General features: G+C 40.8%; 1 protein-coding gene across 1 annotated transcript in view; it reads left to right on the forward strand.

The window, feature by feature from the left end:
- Positions 1-3,231: 3,231 nt before the first annotated feature.
- SLIT3 (slit homolog 3 (Drosophila)) overlaps positions 3,232-14,509 on the forward strand; it is a 928,626-nt gene continuing 917,348 nt past the window's right edge. The window contains exon 1 of the mRNA XM_010854582.1: positions 3,232-3,351. Coding sequence (XP_010852884.1) covers positions 3,232-3,351 — 120 coding nt within the window. The remainder of the gene's footprint in view (positions 3,352-14,509) is intronic.

Raw genomic sequence — 14,509 nt, forward strand, 5'->3', positions numbered from 1 at the left:
GGACAAAGTGAGGTACTTATGATACACCATTAAAAGAGGAAAAACAAGATACAGACAAGTAACATGAATTGCTTGATTTGTCTCATACATTTAACTTTTAACATAAGTTGAGGCCAGAAACTTATACTAAAGACCCTTTTGCCCCATGGCATACTCACTGATAGGCTAGTAATCTTCAGAGGTTGCAGGCCCACCTTTGGGCAGAAATGCCCTGCAGGTGCTCATGTTCTTACAGTTCTACTGGGACGGTGGTTCTGGCTGTTGTCTTTTCTGTCCCTTCCTGCTGGACAAGTCTTAGTCCTCCCTCTGGCATAAGACTGGATGGCATTTTGAGTCAAGCTGTCTCTTGGAAGCTTAAGCTGTTATGAGAGACTGGGGGTGGGGGTGGGAGTGGGACAGTTGGCATTCAGCTGAGTGGGAAAATGAGGAACAGCTTGCCAGCTGCAAGGAGAGTGTTTGCGAAGTATGTGAAAGATAAAAGAAAAATTGTGAAAAGCCTGTGTGTGTTTGTATAACTATGTCCATATAGCCTTCAGTTTATTTATTTAAAGTGTTTTGTTCTTTAACAATCAGACTCTTCTGTCTTCTGAATGTTTCTAAAACCCATGCTCCCTTCCTTGAGATCATCCTCCTACCCAAGCCTAGAGAAGAGACAAGGCCTGGGAGCCCCAAACCCTCCACAGATGAGGCGGGACCCTGTGTGTGCTAGGAGGTGGAGCAGGTGACCTCTTTCTCTCTGAGGCCTCCATCAAGTAATTTAAAACCTGTCAGTGCTTGCGCTACCTCTGTGTCTGTGAAGGATTCCTTGACTTTTTCCCATCTATGCACCTTAGGTGGGTAATTTAAGCTATTGTGTAGGTTGGTCCCAGTGACTTGCTCATTTCACACTCACCTCAACTACCAGTCCTAACGATGAAACAGACACTGTTTATTGAGCTCTTATTATGTCTTAGACTGTGGAATCAGACTCCTTGACTTAAAATACTAGCCCTTCCACCTCCTAACTTGGAGGTGTCCCTTAAATGCTTTGGGCTTCAGATTTCTCACCTGGAGAATGGGGCTGAAAAGTAGTGCCCAATCCCATAGAGATGTTCAGAGCAGTTGATGGAGATAATAAATGGAAAGAGTGTAAAATAGCACCTAGCATGCAGCAAACACTCAACACATGTTAGCTATTGCTATTAATCCTCTTAACCTTCTTGAGAAGAGGGTATATTACCTGCAGTATTTATAAGTGAAGAAACAATTTCAGGGAATAAGATAATAACTGGTTCTGGATCACACAGAGCTGAGAAGTGGAACCAGAATTCATACTCGTCCCTTCTAATGGCAAAGCTGGATCATGTTAAAGGGGCACTTCCTTACAAAGTTCATGAGTATTTGGGAAGGCAAATTCTTGCCTGTACGACCGAACAAATGCCTCAGAACCTATTTCCTCATTCATGTGAAGTAGATAGAAGTGGATGATAGTATTCTTGCGTAACAGTTGTTATCATGGTTAGATAAGATAATGTAGTGGAAGCAGTAAGCATTCATTTTTTTAGCCTCCTTTCTTACTTTTCATTGGAAGCAGAACACAGGATAATGGAAGAGGTAGATTTCCTACCTAAGAGCGTGTTCTTAAATGATAAATTCTTCTTGGTTATTTCATGTTGTAGATCATCTGCGTTCCCATACGCTGGAGAATCAGTGGCTGATCATTCAGTATTTTCTTTACCCAAACTGTCTCCTTCCTTGTTTGGAAGGGCATGAGGTGTGTGTACAGCAGTGGGTGGTACAGGGTGGTGATGAGCACTGGAGAAGGATTCAGAACGTTGACACCCTAGCCTGGCTGTGCTGTCACCCAGTGTGTGTGGCCTTGTCAATCACTGAATGTCCTTGGGATCCCATTTCCTCATTTTAAAATGTAGGCAGCAATGTGTTGTCTGATGTCCTCACATGGTTATCGTTCAGGACACACAAGCAATGAAGGAAAAGTAGAATCAAGCTGAGTAACATGCTTATAAAAACCCAGAGATTTTTATTGATGTTAGACTCAACTTGATTGCTGTTTTTGGGTACTTCCCTGCTTGTCACCAGAGAAGGCAATGGCAACCCACTCTAGTACTCTTGCCTAGAAAATCCCATGGATGGAGGAGCCTGGTAGGCTGCAGTCCATGGGGTCGCTAAGAGCAACCGGACTGAGTGACTAAGCGACTTCACTTTCACTTTTCATTTTCATACATTGGAGAAGGAAATGGCAACCCACTCCAGTGTTCTTGCCTGGAGAATCCTAGGGACGGGGGAGCCTATTGGGCTGCCGTCTATGGGGTCACACAGAGTCAGACACTACTAAAGTGATTTAGTAGCAGCAGCAGCAGCAGCTGCTGCTTGTCACTAAGAAGGCACCATGGAGGGCTGGACTTGGCATCTACACATCACAGTTCAAAACTTAGCTCTAGGACCTTTGCATGTCCCATCAGGTCTCTGGATTTATATCTCCTTTTCTGTGAAACTGGAACCATTACCCCTGTCCTGCCTACTGAAAGATTTGTCATGATGATCAGGTGAGATCATGGATGTGAAAGCATTTTACAAACTGTGGAATATCATGTGAACTGTCTAGCACCCTGAACAGGGAGTCATTGTATGCATTTATGTTATTTGAACTAGAAAGCCTCTGGTTTTTCTTCTTACCCTGAGAACTTTATAGTGCCGTTTCCATTTCCTACTCTCTCAGTTTCTAAATGACTTCCATCCCCAGTTTCAAGATGGCACACCTTTCATCTGGCTTTGTTTGTCTTGAGCAGATGGCCAAAGGCAAGTTGACTGGTGACATCCAAATTGACCAGGTTACTGGTGGTCTCAGACCATTGGATGCTCAGCCAGGGACAGTCAAAGGTGAACAAAGCAAGGAAAACTTAAGATAATAACAACCTGATTCCAAGGCTGCAGGATAGGTATTTCTGTCCAGAAATGATAGTTAAAATATTTAACAAACTGTAGGCAGGAAGAGGCTTCCCTGGTGACTCAGACGGTAAAGAATCCACCTGCAGTGGAGGAGACATGGGTTCTATCCCTGGGTTGGGAAGATCCCCTGGAGAAGGGATTGCTACCCATTCTAGTATTCTTGCCTGGAGAATGTAATGGACAGAGGAGCTGGTGGGCTAAATTCATGGGGTCACAAAGAGTCAGACAGAACTTTGTGACTAACACTAATAGGCAGGAAGATCGGGCAGTGCCACCTCAGTAATGGAGCGGGTCCCAAGAGCCCTCTGCAGTATCAAGTTTGCCCTTTGGTTGCTAGGTGGTGTGGAGGTCTCCATCATAGGAAGTGTGACAGTGGAGCACTCAGGAGGCTGGGAGCAATGGGTATTAACCAACTGGTTTGCAAGTCTTTCAGTAATTTCAGTGTAATGTGAATATTTCAGTGCTGCCTTAACTGAGACTATCAGCTTCTTCCCCAGGTATAACAAACATGAACTTTATATTTAGAATCTCTAAAGGGTTGGGCAATGTGTCTGGAACTGCTTCCTTCTTTTCCTCCTCCTTCATTTTTCTCCCTCTCCCCTCATATTCATCTCCATCTCCTCTTCTACCTCTCTCATTCTTCCCCTTCTTCATAGCTACTTTTAATATAGTATGAAAGAAAAGCCAAAACATATGGAAAAAAGATGAACACATTCCTGCACATTTGAAATCCCAGACAGACTTTAGCCCTCTCCCTTCTAAGTCATTACGTTGAACCAATTTAACTCTCCTTAGCCTTAAAAAAAAAAAAAAAACAAAAAACCAACAAACTGTTTATAATTCAGCCACAGGGTTAAGTAAACAATTGATTCAAACAGGAACAAGACCCCTCCTTTTCTCCCCTGGCTTTCCTCTTAGGGCAGGACTTGAAGGTTTTGTGTCTAGAAGGGGATTGTAGCTGCCACAAAGAATAAGGGGACCCAAAGAGATGATTAATTAGGTCTAGTGTCTAGGCCAGGATGCAGTCAAGAACAGTCATGGAGAAATTCAAACACATTTACATGAAATAAGTTGCATTTAAAACTACTTTTGTTAACCCAAGCTGTCTGTTGTTGTTTTTTCTAGATGAAAGTATCTGAGATTTAAAAGGCCACCTAAAGAAATTCCAGAGTGTGGCACCTGAACTGGTCTGTTTGAACCCCTGCTCTGCTAGTTAACTGGCTTTGTGAACTTGGCAAATAGCTTAACCCCTGTTTCTCAGTTTTCTCATGTGTAAAATGTGAAAGAGAAAATAGTTTCTATCTCCAGTTGGGTGTGAAGATTATTTCTGGGTGTTTTTTTTTTTTTTTTTGGCCACACCTCACAGCATGTGGAATCTTAGTTCTCCAACCAGGGATTGAACACAAGTCCCTATGTTGAAAGTGCATAGTCTTCACCACTGGACCGCCAGGGAAGTCCCTGATATGAAGATTAAATGAGATCATTCGTGTTTAGAGCATTGGATTTACATTTAGTAATTGCTCAATAAATACTTGTATTAGTAAGATTCTCCAGGTAAACAGAACAAAAAGGATGTGTGCGTGTGTGTTTAGTGAGAGAGGGAGAAAGATGATGGAGACTGAGAAGTCCCATAAGCTGCCATCTCAGGCTGGAGACCCAGAAAACCAGATGTGTAATTCCAATCTGAGTCTGAAGCCCTAAGAACCAGGGGAGCTGATGGTGTAAATCCCGGTCCAAGGACAAGACAAGACTAATACCACAGCTCAGTCACACAGTGTCACTTCCACTGAATTATATTCATCAAATTAGCCATAATGTCTTGCTCAACCCAAGGGAGGGAAAATAGATTCTACTTCTTGATGGGGAGTGGCAAGGTTCTGGAAGAACACATGGGACCTGAGATTGCTAAAGCCATGTTTGGAACTCATGACCTTCCATGGTTTATAAGCTCTGAAGTTCCTGGGATGGGAGAGACCATCACATAACTTAACAACTTCTAGATAAACTACTAAATGAAGTGACTCTGGGGGCTGTTGGGTTGGTGGTTCAAGTGTGGCCCTGTTCTTTTAATGTTTCTCCCAGTTGGTTTTCTCTGGCAAGAAAGTGAAGACCTATAGCAGAGAATCTTTTCTTATGTTCCCCATCTTGCTCCAGACTACAAAATTTCCACAATAAATTCTGACCTTAAAAGTTAAAGGATTCAACTGAGCACATCTGCCTTTTTGATTAAAGTGTATTGATCCCCCTGACTCCCAACATTTGGATCCCAAGGTCCTGCCAGGTTGCTGACATGGAGCACCTTGTTTCCTCAGGACTTCTTACAGGGAAGGAGCTCAAACTTGGAACCTGAACTAATATCCCAAGTTCAAAAGCAGTTGACCTTCTTGCAGGAGAGTTGCATATAAGAAATATTCATATTCATCTCTACCCATTTATGTCTCTATCCAGAGACATTCTATATAAATATTTTAACCTGTGACGATGAAGACATGTTCTATTTTTCTTTGCCACAATAATAAAAGATTCTGTCACAGGAGTCAGTTCATGGATGTATTTTACTAACTTTGGTAACTAGACAGATTAGATTGGAAACTAAAAATTATTTTAAGTGTATTTGAATGAGATATTTCACTCTTTCTTTCTTGTTCTTTAATCGCTTTCTTCAGGGTTCACTCCATCTTTAGAGAAGTCAGGAAATGTAATGTAGTCATAGCTGTGGTTGTGGTGGCAGATCATGTTGTGAGTAGGAGTGGAGAGGATGCTTTTCCCTTCTCGGGGTTGTACATCTTGTCTAGAATATTGGACTGTGGCTTCCTGTTGTCAGTCCATTGCTATTGCCATTGATGTGCTCACTGTCCAGGCTGAAGGGGGGAAACTCTTCCCCAGGCAAGAGCTGGAGTGTAAGAGATTGAGTGGAAACCTAAGAGCCCTCTTAAGGCCTTAGACCAGAGCTTTCACTGTCACTTTTACTGAATTCTTTTATTTAAGCACTTCTCAATGCCAAACTTAGATTCAAAGGCAAAGAGGTGCTCTCTTCCCACAGTAAGGCATGGCTTGGGTGTGAATGTAGAAAGGGGTGAATAACAGAGGCCAAGAATTCAATCAGTCACAGTTTCCCTTCCCTATTTTTTCCTTTCACTATAATTTATTTGTTGAAGAAGCCAAATAATTTGTCCTGTGGAATTTCCCACATCCTGGATTTTTCTGATTGCATGCCTGTAGTAGCATTTGACATGTTTCTATGTTCTTTGCATTTCCTTAAATTGGTATTTAGCTCTAGAAGTTTGATCTAGTGTGACTTTTTACAAGGATCTTTTACAGGTAGTGATGTGTTGTTTTATCAGGAGGAATAAACATCCTTTTGTCTCTCTTTTTATGTTGTTGCATATGTGCATGCCTAGTCGTGTCTTGACTCTTTGCAACCCCATGAACGAAGAGTTGGACACAACTGAAGTGACTTAGCAGCAGCAGCAGTAGCCTCTTTGAGCTGACTTTTGACCTTCTGACTTGACTTTCATAGTCTTTGACAGTGCCCTTGCTTTCAGGCATGATAAGACATTCTAGGGTCATCTTGTATATTTTATGCCTATATTTTGTAGCTGTTATTCTGTAGGTTCCCAAGTAAATCAACTGCATTTGGGTGCTAAATTGAAGGTAGGTCTCAGACTGTTTGGAATAGTGCTTACACTAATCTGCTGAGAGGTAGGCAGAGGGAAATGAGGAACAGGCATTTGACGGATAAGATTGTGTTTGTTGACTGGGCTCTCATGAAAAATGTTGGAGGTCCATATTGAGAATAGTCTGTGGATTTCAAGCCTCTGACGTTCCTGTTTTCCCCTTTATTGGTCTAATTCCCCACAGATCTATGACCCAGTGTTCTCTGGGAGCCTTTGGTCAGGCCATTAAGTTTGCATTAACAGTAATTAATAAGCATAATGGATTCATCTAGGACAAGGCTTTCTCTGGAAAACAAAACACAGCCTTTCGGACCTGGGGCACAGCTTCATGTTTTAGCTGTCTGCCTGCTTATTCAGATAACCATTTACAGATCAGTCCCACAGTCTTGGGTTTTGAACAGCTGGTAGCAATTTTCCTGCACTAAATGGCTGCTAATTATCCTATACACCACACTTAATTCATGCCTTGTTGGCTGAGTTGTGAGTTCACCTACTCATTGTAATTACTCCTTACCCTCATCCTTTTTTTTTTTTTTTTTTTAACCATTCCCTTCTCTCTTCCCTGCATTGCACTTCCAGCACCACAGTACAGAGAGAGAGATCCAGTTGAACAGAAGTTTCATAATACCTCAAGTTTTGGTTGATCAGGTAATGAACTCTGGTTCTCTGCAGCAGGCTACCAAATGTTGAGAAAATGAAAGCTCCCAGGAGGAATTGTCATCCTAGCATTATGCTGAGCTAAAAAGTATCACAACCAGGAGGCTGACACCCTGACATATAGTAGCAATTCTTTCGCTCTCAGACCATGTGCCTTTGATTATATCATTTAATTTAATGTCTCAGTTTTTTCACCTCTAGAATAGGGATAGTAGCTCTTTCTCTGGCGACTTCACAGTCTAAAGTGGAGTTTGTGTGTTAGTGCTGGTGGTGGTTTAGTCACTAAGTCAGGTCCAACTCTTGTGACCCTATGGACTGTGGCCCACCAAGATCCTCTGTCCATGGGATTTCCCAGGTAAGAATACTGGAGTGGATTGCCATTTCCTACTCTAGGGGATCTTCCTGACCCAGGGATCAAACCCATGTGTCCTGCAGTGCAGGTGAGCATACTGGTAATGACCTATGAAGTATTAAAGCTGACAGTTTAAGTTTCATGTAATATTACTGCATCCTCACAGTAAATAGTAAGGGGAAGAAACTCTTCCAGGTATGTGAATAATAATTTGTAATTTTAAAGACTTTTCCCATGCATTATCCTACTGAGTCCTCATAACAAATGCTGAGATGGATTAGACAACATGAATTATCCCTGTAATGAGTTGAATTGTGTCCCTGCAGAAGATATGTTGAAGTCCTAACCAGCAGCACCTCAGAGTGTGAACTTCTTTGGAAATAGGATTGTTGCAGATGTAATTAGTTAAGATGAGCTCATACCATAGCGGGTGGATCCTTAATCCATGACTGGTGTCCTTACAAAAAGAGGAAAAAGAAAACACAGAGAGAATGCCATGTAACAACAGAGCCAGAGATTGGAGTGATGCAGCTATAAGCCAAGCCAAGAAATAGCCAGATCTGACAGCCACCACCAGAAGCTAGGAAGAGGCAAGGATGAATTCTCCCCTGCAGACTTCAGTTGGAACATGGACCTACTGTCATCCTAGTATTGGACTTCTGTCTTCCAGAATTGAGAGAGAAAAATTCCTGTCATTTTGAGCCACCTAGTTTGTCATACTTGGTTATGGAAACCTTGGAAAACTAGTATAGCCCCATATTGCTGATTAGTACTCTGAGATTCAAAAAAAAAAATCTAAACAGCATGTATCTGCCAAGTGCCTGCTAAGTACCAGGTAATCTTTTAGGTCCTGGTTGTATAGTTCTAAACAAAACAAAGTTAAAATTATGCTCTAGGATGCATAGCTTATAAAAGGTAAATACTATGATGAGACCCAAGTTTCCAGGCTTCCAGATCAGTGTTTCTCTTTTGGTTTGTTTCAATTACATTCTCCAAAGTAAAGAGTGACTCTAATATTGGCAATGCTTATACTGCCTGTGAATGTGCCTGGGCATTTTACTTATTCTCTAGGGAGCTTAAGGTTGCCTCTTTACTAGCAAGCCTATACTTCCTAAGAACACATTACATGTATTACTGCAATCCTTTCTAGCCCTGAGGCTGGATACTTTTCTTTTTTACTTGGCTCTGAATTTGAAAATAATCTGATGAAAGAATAGCTGCTTATGATCGAGTATTTCTGAAGAGAGGAGGGAAAGGGGAATTCCAGATTACCACAACATTTCTAGTTGTGGAATTGGGTTTTTAAAACTGTGTGAATGGTTGAGAGTCACTGGTTAAAGGACTTGTGCAGAAAAGTTGCTCTGGGGCACCTGAACTCCGTATTCTACGTATACGGAGGAACAGAAGGAAACAGATTGGATCTGACTATAGCCCTGCTGCACAGAGAACAAAATCTTCAGCTCCTCAGCTCCTTGGTGATAGGGCTAAGGGACTTGGTGCTTTCATCACTTAAGGGAAAGAAAAGGTAAAATAAGTGTGTATGGGAACCTTACTCTTTAAATAAAACCAACCATGGCAATAGCCTTGAAAGACTCTTTTCAAGACCTTGTTTCCCTCCCACCTTGACACTTTAATGGGGTCGGCAGCTTGAGCTTCATTGTAATGGAAACCAGAAGACAGTCTCCAAAAGTATGAAAGGCTACAATGGAGGCCCAACAGCCTTTGTGTCTAAAAGTATCAGCTCTGTCCTCAGCAAATGGCAATGTTGCCTGACAGGCAATTACTGCTGTTCCTAATTGCTTCCATCAAACCCGGCTGTTCAAAATACCTAGAGCCCCATACCAAGTCATGCCTCAGCCAACACTGTTTTTTTGGCTTTGGTTAATGCTTTATTTTTGGCATGCTGGTTTCTGTCTGGCAATCAAGTTCATTCTGACCTGTTAAACTTTCCAAAGACCCTCTCTGATCAAATCCAGGAGACAATTAGGTTCTGTCTTAAGTTGAAGGCTGGCAAAGCAGTGTCTCCTGTTCAACTTGTCAGTACAAGGGGGAGAAGATGAATACTCGACTTAGAGGACTCTGCCCACAGATATACAGTCCATGGTAGACCTGCCTGATGGTGGCATTTTGTTGAACATGTAGAAATCAATATTTGTGTGGGAAACTCTGAGCATCCATGAAAAAGGATGAATAAATTTACATTTTGAAGTGTGTTAGTTCTGATAGCTTGCTGTATAGGAAGCATAATTCTTCTTAACCTAAAAGGTTTCCCACATGATGAAATTAGAATTCTTGATAGTCCCCTCCACCTAAGTAAGTGTAGTAACTTACTTGGTAAGTGAGTAACATCCCCAGCTAAGTAAAGGCCACAACCACACAGAGAACTAGGCATTCTCTTTTGGGGTTTCCATGTACCTCATCCCTTTTTACTTTGAGTCTTTTCTCCATCCCATTCCTGAACATTTAGCAGGAGAAAACTCAAATTCAGAAAGATACATGTTCGTGTATGTGTGTGTGTGTGTGCGCGCATGCATGTGCACACGCATGCACTCAGTTGCTTTAGTCGTGTCCAACTCTTTGCAACCCTATGGACTGTAGCCCACCAGGCTCCTCTGTCCATGGGATTCTCCAGGCAAGAATACTGGAGTAGGTTTCCAGGACCTCCTCCAGGGGATATTCCTGACCCAGGGATTGAACCCTTGTCTCCATCTCCTGCATTGCATGCAGATTCTTTACCACTGAGCCACTGGGGAAGCCTATATATACGTATGTTTGTCTGAATTACTTTGCTGTACACCTGAAACTAACACAACTTTGTGTATCAACTATATGTCAACAAAAAACAAAGGGAATGGATTTTATTGTATGTGACTATATCACAGTAAACCTGAATATTTTTAAAATGTCCAAAAAATATAAGAAATGCTCCAATCTTAGTGATTATATTTATCTGATGCAGAGCTCTGCTTTCTGTGAGCAACTCTATCCCTAGGGAATTTGTCAAAAACAGTCAATGGCAATTTTTTGAAATCACAGCTACCTATGGTAGCACTATCAGTTGAAGCTAACAAGAGACTGATGGCCAAAAATCTTTAAAGAAAAACTGTGAAAGGAGATGTCAAAGGGAAATTTTAAAAGCTATGACATATTTCTGGGAATCTGGAAGGCCATACATGTATATAGCACAATGTACATGCCCAGGAAAGGCATGAGAAGATCCCAGTAACACCTTTGTCTCACCTTGATGATCTGCACACAATCAGTAAGTGAAGGCTAAGGTAGAGTTGTCAACTGCCTGTTGGAGTGTTAACAGAAAGCCCCAGCAAACACACAGAACCTCTGATGAAGGCTGAGAGACGTTGTTTTAATGCATTTAAGGAAATCTCTGTCCATTCATTAGTTGAACACTAAGCTAATCAAGCAGAGCCTTCAGCAGTCCTTCACAATAAAGAATACAACTTCACACAATTAGTTGTGAAATGTAACTAAATGAACAGCAACAATACAAACTCTTGGAGGAGAGTAGGATCTGATTTTCAGCATTATATATTATTTTAAATGTTCAGCTTTCCACAAAGTCATAATATTGTAAAGAAATGGGTAAGTGCAGCTCAAGCACAAGAAAAAAAAAAAGAAGTCAATACAAACTATCCCCAAGAAATCTCAGACATTAGGCTTATTAAATCAGCTATTGTAAAAAGTTTAAATAAATAAAGGGGCTCATGTAAAAAGTATGAAAGTGATATTTCCAAAATTATTAGCAATATAAAGACAGAAATTAATATAAAAAATAAAAGTTCCAGAATTAAAAAATACAATAATGAAATGAAAAATTCACTAAAGGAACTCAAGAGCATATTTCAATTAGCAAAAGAAAGAATCAGCAAACTTGAAGATACATCGATTAACTATTTTTAGGAACAGAAAGGCAAAATAATTTTAAAAAGGAGCAGAGCCTCAGAAACTTGTAGGAAACAGCAAGTCTACCAATATACACTAATGGGAATCCTAGCAGACCCTGATGCTGGGAAAGATTGAGGGCAGGAGGAAAAGGGGATGACAGAGGATGAAGTGGTTGGATGGCATCACCGACACAATGGACATGGGTTTGGGTAGACTCCAGCAGTTGGTGATGGACAGGGAGGCCTGGCGTGCTGTGGTTCATGGGGTCACAAAGAGTTGGACACGACTGAGTGACTGAACTGAACTGAACTGAACTAAACACAAAAACTCAAAGGAAATAAAACATTTGAATAATACTGAAAACTAATGAGATGTAACAAATATCTCTAGAGCACTCAACAACTGTAGAATAGACATTCTTCTCAAGCAACATGAAGCATCTTCTAGGATAAACCATACTTTAAGCCACAAAACAAGCCACAAAAGGTTAGAAGGATTCAAAACATGCAAAGTATGTTCTCAGACTATGACAGAATAAAGTTAGAAATGATTAACAGAAAGAAATTTGGAGAATTCACAAATATGTGCAAATAACAAATGGGTCAGAGAAGAAATCACAAAAGAAATAAGAAAAGACTTTGAGATTAATGAAAATGAAAACTAAGCATTCTAAAATTTATGGGATAAAGTGAAAAGGCTTAGTTAGAAATTTACCTGTAACCTCTTATATTAAAAAAATTTATTAAATCAATATCCTAAACTGCCACTCAAAATTCTGCAAGCTAGGCTTCAACAGTACGTGAACCAAGAACTTCCAGATGTTCAAGCTGGATTTAGAAAAGATAAGACGAGCCAGAGATCAAATTGCCAACATCTATTGGATCATAGAAAAAGCAAGAGAGTTCCTGGAAAACATCTACTTCTGCTTTATTGACTATGCCAAAGCCTTTGACTGTGGGGATCACAACAAACTGTGGAAAATTCTGAAAGAGATGGGAATACCAGACCATCTTACCTGCCTCCTGAGAAATCCATATGCAGGTCAAGAAGCAACAGTTAGAACTGGACGTGGAACAACAGACTGCTTCCAGATTGGGAAAGGAGTATGTCAAGGCTGTATATTGTCACCTTGCTTATTTAACTTATATGCAGAGTACATCATGAGAAATGCTGGACTGGATGAAGCACAAGCTGGAATCAAGATTGCTGGGAGAAATATCAGTAACCTCAGATACACAAATGACATCGCTTTTTGATGGCAGAAAGTGAAGAACAACTAGAGAGCCTCTCAATGAAAGTAAAAAAAGAATTGAAAAAGCTGGCTTGAAACTTCCTAACACCATACACAAAAATAAACTCAAAATGGATTAAAGATCTAAACGTAAGACCAAAAACTATAAAACTCCTAGAGGAGAACATAGGCAAAACACTCTCTGACATACATCACAGCAGGATCCTCTATGACCCACCTCCCAGAATATTGGAAATAAAAGCAAAAATAAACAAATGGGACCTAATTAACCTTAAAAGCTTCTGCACATCAAAGGAAACTATTAGCAAGGTGAAAAGACAGCCTTCAGAATGGGAGAAAATAATAGCAAATTAAGCAACTGACAAACAACTAATCTCAAAAATATACAAACAACTCCCACAGCTCAACTCCAGAAAAATAAATGACCCAATCAAAAAATGGGCCAAAGAACTAAATAGACATTTCTCCAAAGAAGACATACAGATGGCTAACAAACACATGAAAAGATGCTCAACATCACTCATTATCAGAGAAATGCAAATCAAAACCACTATGAGGTACCATTTCACACCAGTCAGAATGGCTGCAATCCAAAAGTCTACAAATAATAAATGCTGGAGAGGGTGTGGAGAAAAGGGAACCCTCTTACACTGTTGGTGGGAATGCAAACTAGTACAGCCACTATGGAGAACAGTGTGGAGATTCCTTAAAAAACTGGAAATAGAACTGCCTTATGATCCAGCAATCCCACTGCTGGGCATACACACTGAGGAAACCAGAAGGGAAAGAGACACGTGTACCCCAATGTTCATCGCAGCACTGTTTATAATAGCCAGGACATGGAAGCAACCTAGATGTCCATCAGCAGATGAATGGATAAGAAAGCAGTGGTACATATACACAATGGAGTATTACTCAGCCATTAAAAAGAATTCATTTGAATCAGTTCTAATGAGGTGGATGAAAGTGGAGCCTGTTATACAGAGTGAAGTAAGCCAGAAGGATAAACACCAATACAGTATACTAATGCATATATATGGAATTTAGAAAGATGATAACAATAACCCTGTGTATGAGACAGCAAAAGAGACACTGATGTATGGAACAGTCTTATGGACTCTGTGGGAGAGGGAGAGGGTGGGAAGATTTGGGAGAATGGCATTGAAACATGTAAAATATCAGGTATGAAACGAGATGCCTGTCCAGGTTCGATGCACGATACTGGATGCTTGGGGCTAGTGCACTGGGATGACCCAGAGGGATGGTATGGGGAGGGAGGAGGGAGGAGGGTTCAGGATGGGGAACACATGTATACCTGTGGCGGATTCATTTTGATATTTGGCAAAACTAATACAATTATGTAAAGTTTAAAAATAAAATTAAAAAAAAAACAATATTAAAAAACAAACGATCTTGGCATCCAATCCCATCACTTCATGGCAAATAGACGGAGAAACAATGGACACTTGCTTCTTGGAAGGAAAGCTATGACAAACCTAGGCAGCATATTAAAGAGCAGAGACATTACTTTGCTGACAAAGGGCTCTCTGGTCAAAGCTATGGTTTATCCATTAGTCATGTATGGCTGTGAGAGTTGGGCCATAAAGAAGGCTGAGCGCCAAAGAAATTGATGCTTTTGAACTGTGGTGTTGGAGAAGACTCTTGAGAGTCTCTTGGACTGCAAGGAGATCAAACCAGTCCATCCAAAAGGAAATCAGT

This window comes from Bison bison, unplaced genomic scaffold, assembly GCF_000754665.1.
Source record: "Bison bison bison isolate TAMUID 2011002044 unplaced genomic scaffold, Bison_UMD1.0 scf7180017864343, whole genome shotgun sequence".
NCBI classification, from domain to species: domain Eukaryota; kingdom Metazoa; phylum Chordata; class Mammalia; order Artiodactyla; family Bovidae; genus Bison; species Bison bison.